Source organism: Anarrhichthys ocellatus, unplaced genomic scaffold (assembly GCF_004355925.1).
Source record: "Anarrhichthys ocellatus isolate YVR2014 unplaced genomic scaffold, GSC_Weel_1.0 scaffold31, whole genome shotgun sequence".
In the NCBI taxonomy this organism is placed as follows: Eukaryota; Metazoa; Chordata; class Actinopteri; order Perciformes; family Anarhichadidae; genus Anarrhichthys; species Anarrhichthys ocellatus.
In genome coordinates, this window is record NW_022280061.1 from 2,997,123 (window position 1) to 3,014,992 (window position 17,870).

The 17,870-nt window shown below is 42.0% G+C and overlaps 1 protein-coding gene across 1 annotated transcript; it reads left to right on the forward strand.

Moving 5' to 3' along the window:
- The first annotated feature begins 9,905 nt into the window (after positions 1–9,905).
- Positions 9,906–13,058, forward strand: LOC116392784 (keratin, type I cytoskeletal 13-like). The gene is made up of 8 exons (XM_031864524.1): positions 9,906–10,493; positions 10,739–10,821; positions 10,941–11,097; positions 11,237–11,398; positions 11,565–11,690; positions 12,308–12,528; positions 12,661–12,668; positions 12,774–13,058. Exons 1-8 carry the CDS (start codon positions 10,008–10,010, stop codon positions 12,818–12,820), a joined length of 1,290 nt encoding a protein of 429 aa, XP_031720384.1. The 5' UTR covers positions 9,906–10,007; the 3' UTR covers positions 12,821–13,058.
- The last annotated feature ends 4,812 nt before the right edge of the window (positions 13,059–17,870 follow it).

Genomic DNA, 17,870 nt, shown 5'->3' on the forward strand with positions numbered 1-17,870 from the left:
ATATATATATATATATATATATATATATATATATATATATATATATGATTAGTATAGATTAAACTACCCAGCAGTATACATTTGTTTAAATTAGCTCACCTTTACCAGCTGCAACATGAAAGCGGTGGACACAGTAACGCATTAATAATTTCAATCCAGTGATATTTATGATTCTGAAAATGAGGCATTCTGCATAATGAGTACTTTTACTCTTTGTACTTTAAGTATAGTTTGACGCTGATACTTTTGTACTTTTACTTCGGTAACATTTTGATTGCAGGACCTTTACTTGTAACAGAGTAATTTACACTGTAGTATTTCTACTTTTAATTAATAAAAAGATCTGAAGAAGACTGAACAAATACAACAGAAAATGTAGTTTTGTCGGACAAACCGGACAAGTTACTGATAAGCTGAACGTGTTTCTCTGGTGAAGCTTTACTCGCCACCATCACTGGACTTCATCACGTCTATTGTAACATGTGGAAATGTTACAAACAACAATCTGTACTGATGACGACCGACCTAAAAAATGTACCAGCTAGTTTTCTTGGTTTATAATTATCACAGCAGCCGACACATAACAGACGCACGTACCCATGCCCGTTGAAAATTATCACCTTGATTGTTGTTTTTTCTGGTTATACGGCACGTCATCAACAGAGCCATGCTGCCTGACTGCCTTCCAGTTGCACACGTCTTCAGTCAGCAGTCACACTGATAAGCAGGGCGAGGCCAAGGGGCGTCGTTAGGCCTATTTTTTTTGGTGATGTCATTAAATTAAACTATTGTTTCTCACATGGACAAGTTATTTATAACTCTAACATACTACATACTGTATGTGCGTGCGTTCTGGTTTGTATGTTTTCTCCCTCTTCAAATTACAATCCAATAGCCGATCATCATACTTAACGATATAAACCCCGGGGCACTAGGACCTTGGGGAGGCTGCTGCGCTGCAAGTAACGTCTCGCGTCAACGACAGCCAGGATTATAGCCAAGGAGTTTAGCTCAAAGTAAATGATGCACGGAGTGAAATTGTAGGTACAGGCAGTTACAGAATGTGTCTATCTGTAGTTGTTAACGATTGTTACCTGCTTAAATGTAGGTTTACTTGAGGCAAATGAAAGGGAGTATTGTAGTAGGCTATGTTAACACTAAGCTAGCTAGCTAGCTATTTTAGAAACTGTCTCCAGTGAGCAAGAGTGTGAACAAGCGAATTCGAAATATAAGAAATAACTATCGACATCTCTCTATTCTCTGCATTAATATATCTCTCTAGTATTGCGAAACAATAATATCAGTCCCTATAGAATGTTGTTGTTTATAATCAGTTAATGCTCGTGAAAACTAAATGTCATAGTGTCCCTCATAACGCTATTGTACCGGTATATCATCCAATTCATTGACCAGATGGATATAAGAATATTCCTTCCATTTCAGCCCATCATACAATATTTATCATTCGATAATTAAGATGTACTTGAAATGTGTTTTTTTATTGTTGTTATTCATGGGTTTTTTCTCCATTGAATGGTATATTTGACACTGAACTAGTTCATCTTTATCTCAGTGATAGTGTCCAAATGAGCATAAAATATCACTGGTATGTAAAAACTACACGGACAACAAAATAGATGTAAATGTTGATCAAAATCTTATTCCCTTCTGCTCATAATAAAACTAGTAAACAACTCAAAAGTTGACACTGTCAGGTCCATTCTCCATCCATTGTGTGCGGTCCCTTTAAGAATTAGGATTTTGGAGTGACGAGGATATGAAAGCTAGTTTATCCGTCTTTCCTTTACAAGCAGGAAAATTATTTCTCTCTCTTTATTTGAGAAAAGTTCATATTTGTGTTGTCAAATTTCACTATGACCCTGAAATTCTGTCTCTTGTGTTATCATATACTGAATGCAAGCAAAACTGCAGAGCAAAATCACACTCTTTCTGATTGAACCAATCTATAAACTGTCTGAAACAATGGATATCCACGGCCCCAAATGGGCCCCAAAAAAATTTGCCGCGCACCTAGCGCGCAAACATGCCCCTGTCCTTGGGGCTAAGCCCCCCCTTTCTTTGAATCCTAGAAACGCCCCTGGCGAGGTCTAAGAAGGGGATGACTGATGGTTGGATTGCATCTGATGACAGTCGGTGTGTGAAAACATCGTACGTTGTTGAAAATAGTACTAGAGGCACATTTTACTCCATTTACATGTCGAGTATAATGATTAATGTGGGATGATGCCTGTTTCAAGTCTTTGACCGTGTTGTATCTTGAAATACAGAGTTATGATCACAAAAGGCAAATCAGGTATAGCACGACAAGATATCGATTTGTCATTATTTATGGAGCAAAATCAACTATTTTTGATTAAAAGAGTCAGATTTGATCGTCTGATGCTCGTAACATGACGATAACACCTCATCTAACAGATATTTTTCACAGCAGACATTTTGACTTGTCACAGCAGGTGTAATAATCGACAATGACTCCGTGCCAGGTACGTGTCTCAGTTAGACAGCGCGCATGATACCATGGATTACACCTCTGCCTTTCCTGCTGTGACACGTCAATCTGTCTACTGAAGAATCACAATTATCTTGTAACACTAAGCATTGACTCGTGTCGACAAAAGGCTAAATCTGATGTTATGTTAACTATTGCATAAATAATCCAAGCAATGTGGGGTTTTTTTTACAATAGAATCTATTTGATTCATGTTGATTCTTTTGACTTTTAATATGTTTTACAGCTTCAACTTTCCGTTCTCAAAAGCCGTGCAGGATGAACAGCCTCTCAGTGCTGCAGTGGACACGATTGGCTCGTAAAACAACTTCCTCAATGTCACCTTAATCCTTTTAAACATGTTTCCTCCAATCGTTGAAGAAAAGATCTTTTGTTCTTTCTAACACTGGAGACCAAAACAGGCTGCCTTTTCTGTACCAACCGACACCCTGAAGGTCTTACTACACATTCCTTCTTTGAGATAATCCACGTTGGTGCGTTTCCGTTGGCTAGAGGCAGTTTTAGGTGCAGCAACACTCCTTGATGTGCTCATGCTTGTGCAAACTCTTTTCTTTTTTATGTGCTGACATGTTTTGTTGACTCAATAGAAGTGACCTTGTAGTGGAAGAGTCAGTTGAGATAACAAATGCTATAAATGTTCAGGACAGAAACACAAAGTGACAGAGTAGTGGTATTCACTCCGCTGTTCGTGTTCTTTCTTTTTAACATTGTACCATAGTGTGTGTGAGAGAGAGAGAGAGAGAGAGAGAGAGAGAGAGAGAGAGAGAGAGAGAATTTAAAATGAAATAATCGCAGATTAATCCCAGGAAAGAGACATTGCTCTGATCACTGGAACCAATCCTGAAGCAGCAACTCATTGCCTCCCATCAGCTCTCCACACCCACTTCAGGCAGAGAGATCAAAGTGGACACAGCATCATGTGATACTGAGAATGTATCGTCTCACTCCCATCAGTCCAGATTCCTTCAGTCCTTCACACGGACACGGAGCGGTTTGCTGTCATGTGTGTTCACACGTGTGAATGCGTCGCCGAGAGTTTGTGTGGGAACGTTCAGTTAAACTTCTTACTGATATTTCAACACATTCTGTCATTACCGTACTATTACTGCATTCATCACTCTTACAGTAGTCATTGGAAACAACAGTGTTGTGTTTTGAGTCTCATATTTGTCTTCACCCTCGACTTGTACACACTGTGACGATCCGATGATATCAGAACATGTTGGTACGCCAGCAGGTATAGCTCTCACTTTTCAAACTTTTCACAACTCCATCTGGTGTGGCGTGGTGATTTACTGGTGGTTGCTGCTCAGAATATGTGCTCCGTCTCCAGTGACTTTCACTAGATGGTGCACTTCAGCTGTGATCCTCACCTCCACAGCTCAGACATCTGTTGTGTAAGGGTGCGGCTCTGTGATAATCTGTTTCAGACAGTGAACTCAGAGTTCAACCCCCGAAGACCTTATTACGTTATCTTTTTCTCTTGTCTGACTGATGACCTTTTTTGTAAGTTTGATTTTTATATCTTGCAGTTTATTACACCATACTATGATACCTTTCTTTAGCTCGTACACTTGTACTGGATCAGTACTGGATTTATCATTTTCCAGTAAACGCAGCAGTTTCTGCATAAAGTAGAAAGAACAATCTTTTTCTTAATATATTAATATATATTTCTTCTACGTTACTGTCCTATTGGAATGAGCCAGGGCAGGTCTGTTGACACAACAGACTTCTGTTTACCCAAGCTGCAGCGGTTGAATGATAGAGTCTATGCTAGGTGAATGTTTAACTTTGTCTGCAGCAACTGGTCCCACATAGATAGGAGGAACACACCAAACTCTTTACATGTCGACCTCAGCACATATCACCTTTGTCAGAAATGTTGCATGCTGGGATGGGATTGCACAGTGCATGCTGAATCAGTGAGCAGGATTTGGTAATGCCTGTGGAGGGGTGTGGTACATCGAGAGGAGGCTCCATTACAGACTCACATCTGTGACTAGTTACTACTCAGCACAGAGCTGTTCTTGCTGCCATTTGTGCACCTCTATGTCTATATAATATATATCTATATCACCATTACGTCTGTTTCTCTGTAAGCAGGACATTTCAAAAGATTCAGAATAGATTTTTACATCAGGCAAGAAAGAACTGATTAACTTTTCAAACAGGCTTCTCACTTAAGGTCAGATAACTTTTGGAACTGAGTCACAGATCACAGAGAGAGGTAAACCCTCGAATACACGAGGTCCCACAGGTCAGTCCTGGTTAACTGCTGTGCCAATGTTTCCATAACGTGGTGCGATGTGCTACACAGTAACTGCACAAACACAGTGATGTTCATCATTTGTTTTCCACAAAAAAGATTCAAGAAGAAAAACATGTCTCTCCAGGGGAATTAGAATCTATTGATTCATTTATTTTATTTAACTTTTAGATTTTATCATTAGATTTTATACCTATATGTACAGTGGTGCTTTGAGCTAAATGCTAGCGTCAACATGCTAACATGATGCAGGTACTATGTTTAGCGTATTCATCACCTTAATGCATAGCACAGCTGAGGCTGATGTGGATTCCATCAGTTTTGCCAGTTTGGTCATAAACCTATTGGACAGATTGCACCTTTTTAATTTCTGCTGCTTGAGTGCAGATGTTTAGGGGAAAACAAACACAATGCAGTTGTTCTTAGAGCTGGAGCACCTAACTCAGATTCAGAGCAGAAGAAGCAAACCTGTTTCCTCCTATATGTTGTACTGAGAGATGAACAGGCATAACTCACATTATATTCTATCGACATCGATAAGAATGTGCCCTTTAGGTGACGAATCAACAGCTGCATGTTGTTGTTGGGAGTAGGACCTCACAACCTCATTGTGCTAGAACAAAGAACAAAGGTGCACTAGTTTGTCAAGTTGACATGATATGATGTGCCAGGTTTCAAAAACGGAAGTGGCCTGTCTGTGAAAGTTATGGGAACGACAGCCAACTCTCATTCCCACTGCACGATGTAACTGATGCGAGGACACTTTACTCATCCGCGCTTAGGTGCAGGAATCCAAACCATCCGGACTTCGAGACAAAAGAGGAGATGAGAAGTGACACATACACTCCGCCATCCTCGTTGTTGCTATGCTGCAAACAAACAGTGGATCATTTGAACATTGTTTTGAGACTATGGTAACTTAAAGGTGATGTGCTCAAGTTAAAAACAGTCGACGCTCTTTGTCTTTGCATTGAATAGAAACCGTCTCTCTATTCTTTACGGCTTAAAGAAGGAAACTCAGTTCAGAACATCACGGATGAAGTCTTTATGGCTGAAGGTAAACTCCCTGTTACAGTTCAGTCTGAGTCCACTTCACCAAACTTCAGTGCCACAATAACTGGTGATTTGCAGATTTATAATATATAGACGCATGAATGTCTCTTTGACATTTGCTACATACCTTACGTTAATGCAGTAGAGTGCACTGTAATTGTTACATTACATCATGACATACACATCACACAAGAATGAACAAGCTGCACCGTGACAGGAAAAATCAATGGGAATAGATTGTCCCGTCTCCCTTGCTAAAGTTCACATTTTATTTTACTGAGGAATCTTATCTTCAGTTTTACTCAATCAGTTTGAGTAAACAGTAGGGTTTTAAGAGTAGTGGGTGGAGTAGTATTTGTACTGAGTCATACAGTTCATTACTCACAATGCATAAAAAACACAAAGGACAAGTGTAGACGATCAAAGATGTACACAAAGTTAGAAGAAAAGCTCTCGTATTTTAGGATTCAACGGTCTAAATCAGGGGTTATTAGATCACGTGTGTTTATTGTAAGCCTCACTGTTACTGGAAGTTGTGCAGGCCCTTTGCTTTGAGTTCAGTATCACAGACTTTGTTCTCTAACCTCCCGAGAACCTAAAAATGAGCTTAATCTGGGTTTGAGGATCACATGAGAACACATAGATCACATGAGAATACAGTCATTACACGTCTTATTCATTCACCAAAGTAGTTACAATATAACCGAAAATGGTTGCATTGATACTAAAATACATGAAAAAGACAAAGTGGTAGAGTTTCTTGTAAGATTACAGAGAGGCTTTCAGTCAACCGTGTGCATGAATCATGAAGTTGTTTTTTAGTGAAGGCACCCACATGGTCTCCAGCCCATGAGGGCATGAACTCATCTGTTTTGCTCATTTGTCTTCGTCCTGCTGAACACAAAGCTGCATTTCAGAAGACAACCCAACCAGCAAGGTATTAGCCTGTTCCTCAACACATGTGCCATGATTGCCACTTATTAAGCTGAAAGGAGGTTTCAGCACAAACAGGTTGCATAGAACTGTTAATTCATTTACTAAGCATGTTGTCGTCTACAAACTGCAAACTCACCTGGACGTAAACATTATGTCTCCACAGTCTTTGCCTCTTTCTCCACCCATGACACAGCTGCAGCGCCTTCCACGGTTTTGTGTATTTATCTCCACTGATCTCCTCGTGGGAGGTTCTATTTTCTTGTTCTCAGTGAGGGTCTTAGTCTGGATGAGTCATTTTTCTCTCCGTTTTCATAATGTGGGTGCTGGCAGGCCCACTGATGAATACATAACAGTGATTAAGGTCTACACAAATACACTTGATGTGACTTGGTTTAGCTCATATAAGGCAAGAGAAACCTGGGACCCACATATTGAACATTTTACCCTTTAATAGAATTAAATTCCCCAAACCACAAGAGGCTTCTACAATGATTTATTTCATAAATTTCTTCCCTTAAAAAAGACATTTGTCAGAGCAAACTATGTTCAGAAGTCTAAGAGTCTAATACGAACAGGACTGAACTTTGATTTGTGTCAGTCACTTACAGTAAGGGAATAGTTTGACACTCCTACACGATAACATGATGGAAGATGAGAATATTGATACCACTCCCACGAGTACACTAAACATGAAGCTATAGAGCCAGTAAGCCGGTTAGCTTAGCTAAGCTTCGCACAAGGAGTGGAAAAGGTCTTGGCCAGGCTCAACTACATTCAGTTCTCCGCTGGTTGCCTGGCAAGTTCACAGTAACGGCCTGAACTCCAGGGCCTCGCCAACTACTTTACTATTTGATTGTTTTTATACTTACGTTTTTGTGCGCATAGAACAAACTATGTAGATACGTAAAACGTGTTGGTTAGAACTGAACTTTAGAGGTGTTGTTCGGTGGATTCTTTTTACCTGACAGAGCCAGGTTAGCCACTTTCCTCTGATCCAGTCTTCATGCGAAGCATCTCCGACTCTAGTTTAGTTTTGGGAGACTCGCCTGACCACTACGATCTGCAACATGTGTAAAAACAACATAGTCAAACTGACAGCATAATAGTGGTCAGATGCTATATCTGTGTCTCTTAAGTGTCTGTGATCTTGATTCCCATTTCTATAGGCGTTTGGGGAACAAACAGGGCCTGAGAGGTACTACTCACCAAACAGGGCCTGAGAGGGACTACCCACCAAACAGGGCCTGAGAGGGACTACCCACCAAACAGGGCCTGAGAGGGACTACCCACCAAACAGGGCCTGAGAGGGACTACCCACCAAAGAGGGACTGAGAGGGACTACCCACCAAACAAGGACTGAGAGGGACTACCCACCAAACAGGGCCTGAGAGGGACTACCCACCCGAGAACTGTAGACTACATACCTTCAGAGCTTTTTGTCTGTTTTGTGTTCTCACCACCAATAGGAATGCTCAAGTGACGTAAACCATTCAGCGCAGCTTGCACACGTCTTAAAACAGAAGAAAAAAATAGCCGTTATGAAAGTACTTTTTGCAATTTTTGTTTGAAGCTGCAGTCGTCTTCGGCTCAGTGAATGAGCTTTAAAACCTTTATGCCGCTAAGCAGGGGCTCAAACAGGTTTTTGAAAATGGTGGTTGCCGGTGCTGCATTGGCTCATGCGTTAGAACAATCTCTGTACACTCATGGATCTTTTTGTGCTGGGAGAGAACCTTGGTTGTTCCTAGTTCTTTGACGGTTCCTAGACAAAAGGAGGGTTCTTAGAACGAAGCTTTTAGAACGACGAAAAAGTTCCTCCAGTCAGAAAATGCCTTACGTAATGCAGTAGAGTATACACACAGTTCATAAGAAGCATGATTCAGTCCTGCCTTTGAGGGGTGAGAGGTGACCCCATGTGCCTCCCTCACATCCCCCCAGCTGACACCAGATGTTACGCTACAAGAGCAAGGAAATTAGCTAGAGCCCAACTCTGAGATGAGGAGGACACACATACAAAGACACGCACACACACACACACACACACGCATGCATGCATGCACACTCAGCCAGCCACACGTTTGCCCACACACACGAACACAGAAATCGCACAGAATCCTTTAAAGCGCTCTCTCTCATCCCTCAGGCAGCCCATGACGGAGGCCAAAACAAACAAAATGTACTTCGTACACACACACACACACACACACACACATGAATATACACACACAGGATACAGGACTGAGGGGGGATGTTGTGTATAATACGGTGAACAATGGAGTCTGACGAATTCCCTTAAATGGGTTAGACTGAAAATATGGAAAACAACCCTGGTTTGTGGTTCAAGGCCACACAATCTCCATGCTGCTGCCAATCACTAACAACTTCAGTAATTACAGGCTCATTGTATCTGGTTGACCCCAATGCCATTCAGATAAAATGAGCATTTAATGATATATCAAAGTATTCTATCTCTTACAATTCTCTTTTGCATCTAAAAGAGTAACTGTTTAAACAATCTAATTGTTTACACAGTAACAGCATGTTGCTATAAATGATTAATTACTGCAAATTATCATATTGCAAACTAGTGATTCCTAAAAGAAATCTAGTAGAATGTAAAATACATGACTGTGAGTTTAAATGTTTCATTTGGATCACCCCGACTGTAACCCAGCCTTATTATCATGGGTCACTGATGAAAAGTATTATTTACATACAGCTTATATAAATGTTGACTCATGGTGGAACACTAAAACAAGAATACGCCTTTTTCTGTTTGCATCGAAATACTGTTGGAATCCAGACTAGACTAGGCTGCAGGTACATATGAAAGCGAGTGCAAGTCGCACTAATCACAAAACAAAGAACACACTCAGAGACATCCCCACGGGCCAACCGAGCATCACACACAAGCGCAGAAAGACACACGCTGACACACACACACATTCCATAACAGTTTCCTCACAGGAGTGGAAAGAAACCGAGCCCTGGTCCTTAAAGGAAAACAAATGGAGGTTTTGCCAAGCCCCTGGCTGATCTTTAAAGGAAAACTCCCTCCTACCCTCTCCACTTCCCTCCTCCCAGCCAGACCCGCCCCCTGGTCCAGCACTATATCAAGAGCCTGCCTCCCTTTATCAAACTCCACAGTCCTGCTACAGTCTACAGCTGTATAACGGCCCTCTCTCCTCGTGTTCTCTCTTGACCAGCAGACAGTCAGCCATCATGTTTTACAACCAAAGCGTCAGCGGTGGTCCCCAGATGATCACCAGGCAGAGCCGCAGCTACACATCAAGTGCTGCTCCTCACAAGGCTCACAGTGTGTCAGGGTACAGCTTCAGAGGAAACCCACGTATCTCCTCTTCCAGCGTGCGCACCGTCTCCTCCGGGTATGGAGGCGGCATGGGTGGTGGCATGGGTGGTGGCATGGGTGGTGGCATGGGAGGCATGGGTGGCCAGCAGAGCTACGGATCATCCTCCGGAGGCTTCAACCTGTCCGATGGCTTGGACCTCCACGTCGGGGCCAACGAGAAGGCCACCATGCAGAACCTGAATGACCGTCTGGCCTCCTACCTGGACAAGGTCCGCTCTCTGGAGGCGGCCAACTCCAAGCTGGAGGTGCAGATCAAAGAGTACTACGAGCAGAAGGGGCCTTTAGCAGAGAGGGACTACAGCAAATACTGGGCCATCATCAATGACCTGAAGGACAAGGTAAAGTGTGTCTGCCTTGGAAGCTTAAAACCTAGACAAGTCAAATGTTTGCTGTGCTGTTAGTGATTATCAAGGGAGTGTTTTAAAAGGGTTAAGTAAAGTCAAGTGTGTCGACACACTGCATGGGAAGTTAACTGATATATTAGTGTGTAATTCATAGCAAACCAGTCTATGTAACTGCACAATGAACTATTAATTTGAGACTTTTTAACTTTGACACCTCCCATTGTTCTTCTTCTCCAAAGATTGCTAACGCCACCATCGGCAATGCCAACATCCTGCTCCAGATTGACAACTCCAAACTGGCTGCTGATGACTTCAGAACCAAGTAAGCAGGAATCTCCATACGACCGAGGCCCTGACTTAATCATGTTAATGTCACAACAAGAGGGCTTCAGGGTTATAGTCGTCTCTTATCTTTGTTATCTACTCTCAAAAACTAATCAGATTCGAGCATGAGCTGATGATGCGCCAGTCAGTTGAGGCTGACATCGCAAACCTGCGGCGTCTGCTGGACCAGACCACCCTGACAAAGGCTGACCTGGAGATGCAGATCGAGGGCCTGCAGGATGAGCTGGCCTACCTCAAGAAGAACCACGCAGAGGTGACTTAAGCACATCCTCGAGCTACACTGATCAATGTTCACGATGAGAACAGGAGCGTGCTTCATCACACCTGTATCACGACTGTTTGAAATGCTGCAAATTGATCTTAATGCTTTTTATCCTTCTTTTTTTGTTTAGGAGCTGGCAGCAATGCGCTCTCAGCTCACTGGCACAGTCAACGTGGAGGTGGATGCCGCACCCCAGGTAGACCTCAACAAAGTCATGGACGAGATCCGCGCCCAGTACGAATCCATCACTGACAAACATCGTCGCGACCAGGAGTCCTGGTTTAATGAGAAGGTGAAAAGACTTTTCCATAAACAATCATATTCCGCACATTGCAAATGACTGGGTTTACTCCCTCAAAAGTCTAACCTGTAATTAAACATAATGATCTGTGAAACTAAGATTCGTAATCACCAAGAATTCTTCTTCACAACTTCGTCTTTTGTTTTTCTTGCTCTAGTCGGCAACAATTTCCAAGGAGGTGGCCAGCAGCACGGAGACAATCCAGACGTCCAAGACAGAGCTCGGTGACCTGCGGCGCACACTGCAGGGCCTGGAGATTGAGCTGCAGTCTCAGCTCAGCATGGTGAGAACCCCCCTCCCCCCTCCCCCCCCGCCCAAAGAATGTCTTCATGTCTCACTGATCTTGCCTTATATGAGCAACATTCTCGGATCGCTGTCTTGTCTGTAGAAACAGACAGTGACCGAGGGTAAAAGAGCAGAAGGGAGAGGAACAGAAAGAGGCTTTATTGAAAGAACGAAGGGGGAGGGAGACAAAGATAAGAGGGATGGGAGCTGTGCAGAAGGGAGGGAAGGGCTCACTTTCTGGAAGACATAAAAGAGCTTGAAGAAAGCTGAAGGAATGCTGAACTGGATCACGCAAAACTTCGTACTCCCATGGATTATCTGTGCCCAGCTGGAGTAGATCATTTAACTCCCTGCTAGAACAGCTCACTGCTACACATGCAGTCAAAACCTGGCTCATATGCCTCTGCTAATCATTCCCTCATTAAAAGAAGTGATAATGCTTTACAAATACAGAAATGTTTTTGTGTCTGTCAGACATATAATCCAGGGCGTGGCTGGTGGTTGCAGACTATAGCTTTAGATTGTCACAAAGGATTTACTACAGTAAACTGGTTTGCAAGTGTGAACATCAAACGATGTGTCTGAATCGTGCATTGTCTTTTCTTCTGTTAACAGAAAGGGGCTCTGGAAAACACGCTGGGAGAGACGGAGGCTCGGTACAGCGCCATGCTTTCCGCCTTCCAGAACACAATCAACATGCTTGAGTCCGAACTAGGCAACGTGCGCTCCAGCATCGAGCAGCAGGGCCAGGACTACAAGATGCTGCTGGACATCAAGACCAGGCTGGAGCAGGAGATCGCGACGTACAGGAGCCTGCTGGAAACAGAGGAGTCCAGGTAGACACAATAACACAGGAGCATGGACTTATGAGGTCATTTAAACCAAAATGCACTAATTCATGTAGAAAATAATGCACCAATTCACTCACTGTTTTCCTCTGCTTTTCTCTTCCCTCCGACCCATTCTAGACCTCAAGGTAAGCCACGTATATTTTAACAAGACGTTACATAACAACAGTGAAGTCAGTGTAATACAAGCTTGAAGCTCTGCCATCATGATTTTCTTTCCTTCTTTTTCACAGGAGGCTCAAAGACAGTCACTACCACCACTGTGCGCAGTTCCAGCTAAGAGGTCCAACTGGCAGAACAAGCTGTACTCAGAATCACACACACACACACACACACACACACACTAATAAAATCTGTTACACGAGATGAGTGAAACTGTGCTGAAAACAGCTGAGATATGTTGAAAGTAAGCCCGTGTTAAAGTCTACAACAATTGCAATTTGGAAGAAACCCCTTTGTGTGTGTGTTTGTGTGTGTTTGTGACCTGTCTGAAAAATAAATCTGCTGGTGGAAACAAATTCTGTTTCGTGACTTTACTGGTCTTTCAGAAACAGTCGACATCTTTCTCAACAACATTGCTCTGTTTGTGCGGTCATCATGGCAACAGCATTACATTCGGGGAGGTGGGATGCGGAAATCTATGTTACGTAACGGGGGCTGTGGTCAGGAAAGGGGGAACAATGGTTGAGCCCTCGTGTGGAAAGCATTAGGATTTAGATAAACGACCGCACAGAGATGTTGAACTTTAAGAAAAGTGCCGTCCCTGACCAAATAAAGTGAATGAGCCTGGGCTTTGCCCCAGGAGGGTTTTTTAAACAAGACACACCCAAATGGTTGACCAATCTTTGCCCATGGGGGCTTTCAACACAGTGTTACATGACGTCTGTGCAACTCATGTCACCTAGTAACAAGAACACACACTCAGGATAGAAATACTGAGTGGAAACGCAAACACTCACTCACTGAACAAAGAGAGTCGTTGTGCTATCAGTGCTGCACATTGGCCTCATTTATGAACGATGATTGATTGCAAATGACCAATGAGTTGTCATGATAAAATGTATCCTGAAGGGTGCGGCTCCTCGGATGATGGTGACTTAATACATAGGTGCTATGTTTTTATGGTATGTTTAGTGTGAAAGAGAGGAGGCAGGGAATTGTTCTGTCGGTGTGGTGTGTGGGAGAAGAGCGAGAGAGGCAGAGTATCATTTAAGCCTTTGCACTCTGTACAGGTCAGCAGCTACAGCTTCTAAAATGACAGTGAAATCCTGTCAAGAGTTCAAAATTCTCAAGTGATAGCGTAATGTTGGTTTCGGAGAAGAGAGCGATCATAGAGAGGATCAGATTGCAAAACCCACCCTCTGAGGAGCTTCACTCACTCATATTTGGACCCGCTTTGTTGCATATCGGCTTCTACTCCACACTGTTATACCGATAGTTGATGACGAAGCCCTTCCAGTTATGCTTGTAATTTGACATGAAAATCCAAAGCAGAGATGATAAAAGAGATGTAACAACAGGCCATTTTCCCCAGATGAACGTTTAACGCAGTGGGCCCGTCGAGCGCTAACTGCAAAGCAATAACTAAACATCTGTTTACGAGCAAACTAAAGACAAACCTCATGAGTTCTTCAACACTTTCTGACATTTTAGATGTTGGATGTTGCGCATTTCTGTATTTCTAAGTCTTTTCCTATGTTTTAAATGTGCCATGATGGTACTTGTTTCAGTTCTTTCTGTATGAGACACAGTACAACTGCTGAAGTTTATATGCACGGCAACGTTCATACATTTTAAACCAGAATGTCAACAGACTATATTGTCCAAAGGTACTGTGTTGTAAAAATGTGGGTAGGAAATAGAACTTATTACCTTTTAATCATTGCAGTCGATTCTCTCCAAAAATGCAGCTTAACATTGATGAAGTTAAGGAGCTGGTTCATTTCCAAAAGCTCACTGTCTGCATCTTCACTCGTATAGTTTTTTTTAATGGAAATTATCTATATCACTGTCAGTTTTATGAATGATTGCTAAACACCACCTCTCCGACATAAAGGATTTCCTTCAATTTGTTCAGGAGCCTCTGGGTGTAATAACAAGCTGTCATCATCAAGACTTGACGATGGATTTGATGAATAAGGAGATTAGGGGAAGACGTAAAAGAAGCCGACGCTGAGTAGCAGTTAGTTTATTATTTACAACATGAATAGGCAGACTGTCTGCACGTGGCTGCAAAAAACAATATGATAGGGAGCGGCGCCAAAGTTGCCAAAAGTCACTTCTGTATTTTCTCCCTGTCGTGGCTGTCTGCCATCCAATGCCAGCCTGAGGCGGGCAGAGAGATCAGACAGGAAAAGAAGATGTCTTGAAACACTTGACATTGAGTTCAATTTAGTTCAACTAATGACAAGTTCAGGATACTTTGAATTCTTTCTGCTTTCTATTGAAACTAGTGAAACAACAGGGACTTTCGCACATTGTGCGTAACCTTTCTTTGTCCGGTAACTGAATCCCTGTGAGCTGCAACTCACAGCGTGCTTCTTAACAGCTTATTTAATACAGTACGCTTTAGAATTCCTGCACAGAAAATAGCAATACTGTATAAATAAAGGAATAGTTTGACATTTTGGGAAGAACACTTATTTTCTTTCTTGAGAAGATTAGTAACAATTTCAGTTCTGTATGCTAAATATGAAGCTACCAGTAGCCAGTTTGGGCTTAGCTTAGCACAAAGACTGGAAACGGGGGCATAGTTTGTTTATGAGCTTCAGTTTTTGTATTACAGTTTTGATTGATTGAATTGAGAATGTCAAAAGTCCAATCAGATATAATGCCCTGAATGTGGGCCTGCTGTATTTCAATGTGGACTTTTACCAAATCACATTAAGCTTATCAGTGAAATGTTTAGTTAAGAATTAGCCATATCTGCAACGGTTAAACCAGATGCCGACGCCCATATCAGCAGGAATGTTGATGCGGAGAGAAGGAACATTCTTCACTCGACTGGTGGACTCTATTCTGGAGCAGTGTTAGGTTTGACACACAAGCTGAGAGGAATGACTAACCTCTTTGCTAAAGGTCTGAGACGCAGTATGGCATCAAACCATCAAAAGTTTTCAAACTGCGCCCGAGCTGTAGCGAGACGTAGGAACAGTTGAGAGGTAGAGAGTGGAACAAGACCAAACACACTTCAGGGGCTTTCAGGCCCTGCCAAGCATGAGATAGATGGCTTTTTTTAATCCACTTGCATGGATGTGAGTTTGGCCCATAAAAACACAGTATCATCCCCTATATAAGAACGCATGCGGCTCTGAATCACAGGATGGTGAAAGGTTGGAGTTAAACAGGCAGGGCCGGTTTGACGAACCACACCCTACATACAATCGCAAGATCCTGAAGACAGGACGGACTTACTTGGGCAGGGCTCATTCTAAATACAATGCATGCTATCATGAAAGAGGGATTTCTTACAAAGAAACTTAAATCTGTTGCATTTTTCTGTTTGACTTTAAAAGTAAGTATTTACTTTTAAAGCTGTGTGCACTGGAGCATATCCCAGCATGCATTTGGGTATATACATATAATGTGTTTTTTAAAAAAAGTATTCTGTTGAAATCCCTATAAAGATACGTAAACCCCAGAGAGAAATACCCAATGAAAGAACCACTCATGAAAACTGCTCAGAGGCAGAGTGAGGCACAATTTCCTGACTGCTACTGAGTGTAAACACCTACTGTATGACTCTGGTTTTCCAAACTCTGAAAGCTTGTGTGAATGTGCCCAAAAGCCTCATGATGAAATATAACTAAAGTGCCTTAAAAAGGCAGTAGTAACTATAAACTTGCTGTTCTGTATTTAGCACTTCATAACCAACATTAGGAAGGGGAAAAAGCTCAACAACAAGCCAAATGTATAAGTGAATAAACATAATAAGGGCAACTACAAAATATACTAAAACAAAACATTGAAAAATACAATAGGTAGATATTGGCACAGAACAGTAAGCAGACAGAATATTGAGCTTTAGTTCATTTTGGCTACAGACTGAACTGGGCAACTCCCTTTACTTTTAAAAGATGAAGCGCTACTGCCACCAAGTGCTGGTTTCCTGTACATACAAGAATGAGTTTGTTATGGTCAACAAGAGAGACACATTTTAGAAAGATTAGACTCCTTATCAAACCCATAGAAAAAGACAATTGCTGCACCTTCTTAAATATATGCAGGCGCTTTCCAAAATGAACATCGTAATTCAGCAGATTGCACTTTCTCAATATTTTGGCAATTCATAGAGAATTTGCTAATGTGACATTTTGATGGAAACCAGAGGCAGAAATATTGATTTCAAAGGCGGTAGGTGCACAAATCCTTAAAAATAGTCTGTAGTTTTTTCATATACCTACCCAAGGTAGAACAAAACACAAGCTTTTTAAAAATAATTTTGCCGAAGATGGTCGTAATAAAAAAATCTTTTTTACATCAAAATACAGAAAAAAGTGAAGAAAATGAACAATATATTGACAAGCCCCATTGGTGAAAAAGTGCAGAATAAAGCCACCTTTTCAAAATAAACTTCAGATCATATATTATGGTATGTTGGCTCAGTTCAGGCCATCACATTGATTAATACACTTTGTACAAAAACAATCGAGGTGGTGCAGTAAAGCCAACTGTGTAACGTGAAGAGTAAAATGCATTTGTTCATCTTAATATGTAACAAAGTATGCTTAACCAGGCCCAGCCCACATATCAGTATCTGCAGCTGCAGTCCTGTGTTGGTTATTGACTTTGGACAGCAGGGGCCGTGGTTTCCCCGTGTCTGCGCTGCACGCGCTGAGCATGGATTGGAGGGTGAGAGGTCAAGGGGGCGGCGCTTGGGGAATACAGGAAGTAAACATGACCACGATATTTCGCTAAACTGACTGGCTGTTGCCGACGTTGAGCAGATTAATGAATGCTGTCTACGAGTTATTTAGCACAGAACAGCAGTGTGCTGGTTGGATGTTATCTGATGTACTTATCAGAATCCACGTGTTGTGTAATGATTGAGTTTTGGATTGCTGATGCGCGTGGAAGGAAAACAATCGTGTGTGCTAACAATTTACTGCTTGAGCAAGGCAAGTTATGATGATTTAGGATTTGATGCTTAGTATATATATATTTGTTTAATGGTTTTGTCGGATATGGAGCCGTTTTGTTTCCTTCGAATAGCATCCAAGTTCGATATGCACAAATACTGCATCATTGTTGTATTATACTATGACTTTTTTCATAGTATACCATGGCATTTTTCGACATGCTTCACTGTCACTTTTTCCGACATACTACTA

What these genes read in the sequence shown, in the direction of transcription:
- LOC116392784 (XM_031864524.1), top strand. Translation starts at nt 10,008, where the DNA reads ATGTTTTACAACCAAAGCGTCAGCGGTGGTCCCCAGATGATCACCAGG. An exon ending in TCAAGAAGAACCACGCAGAG is followed by an intron (nt 11,098 to 11,236) that starts GTGACTTAAGCA and finishes TTTTTTGTTTAG; the next exon opens with GAGCTGGCAGCAATGCGCTC. An exon ending in TGCAGTCTCAGCTCAGCATG is followed by an intron (nt 11,691 to 12,307) that starts GTGAGAACCCCC and finishes TTCTGTTAACAG; the next exon opens with AAAGGGGCTCTGGAAAACAC.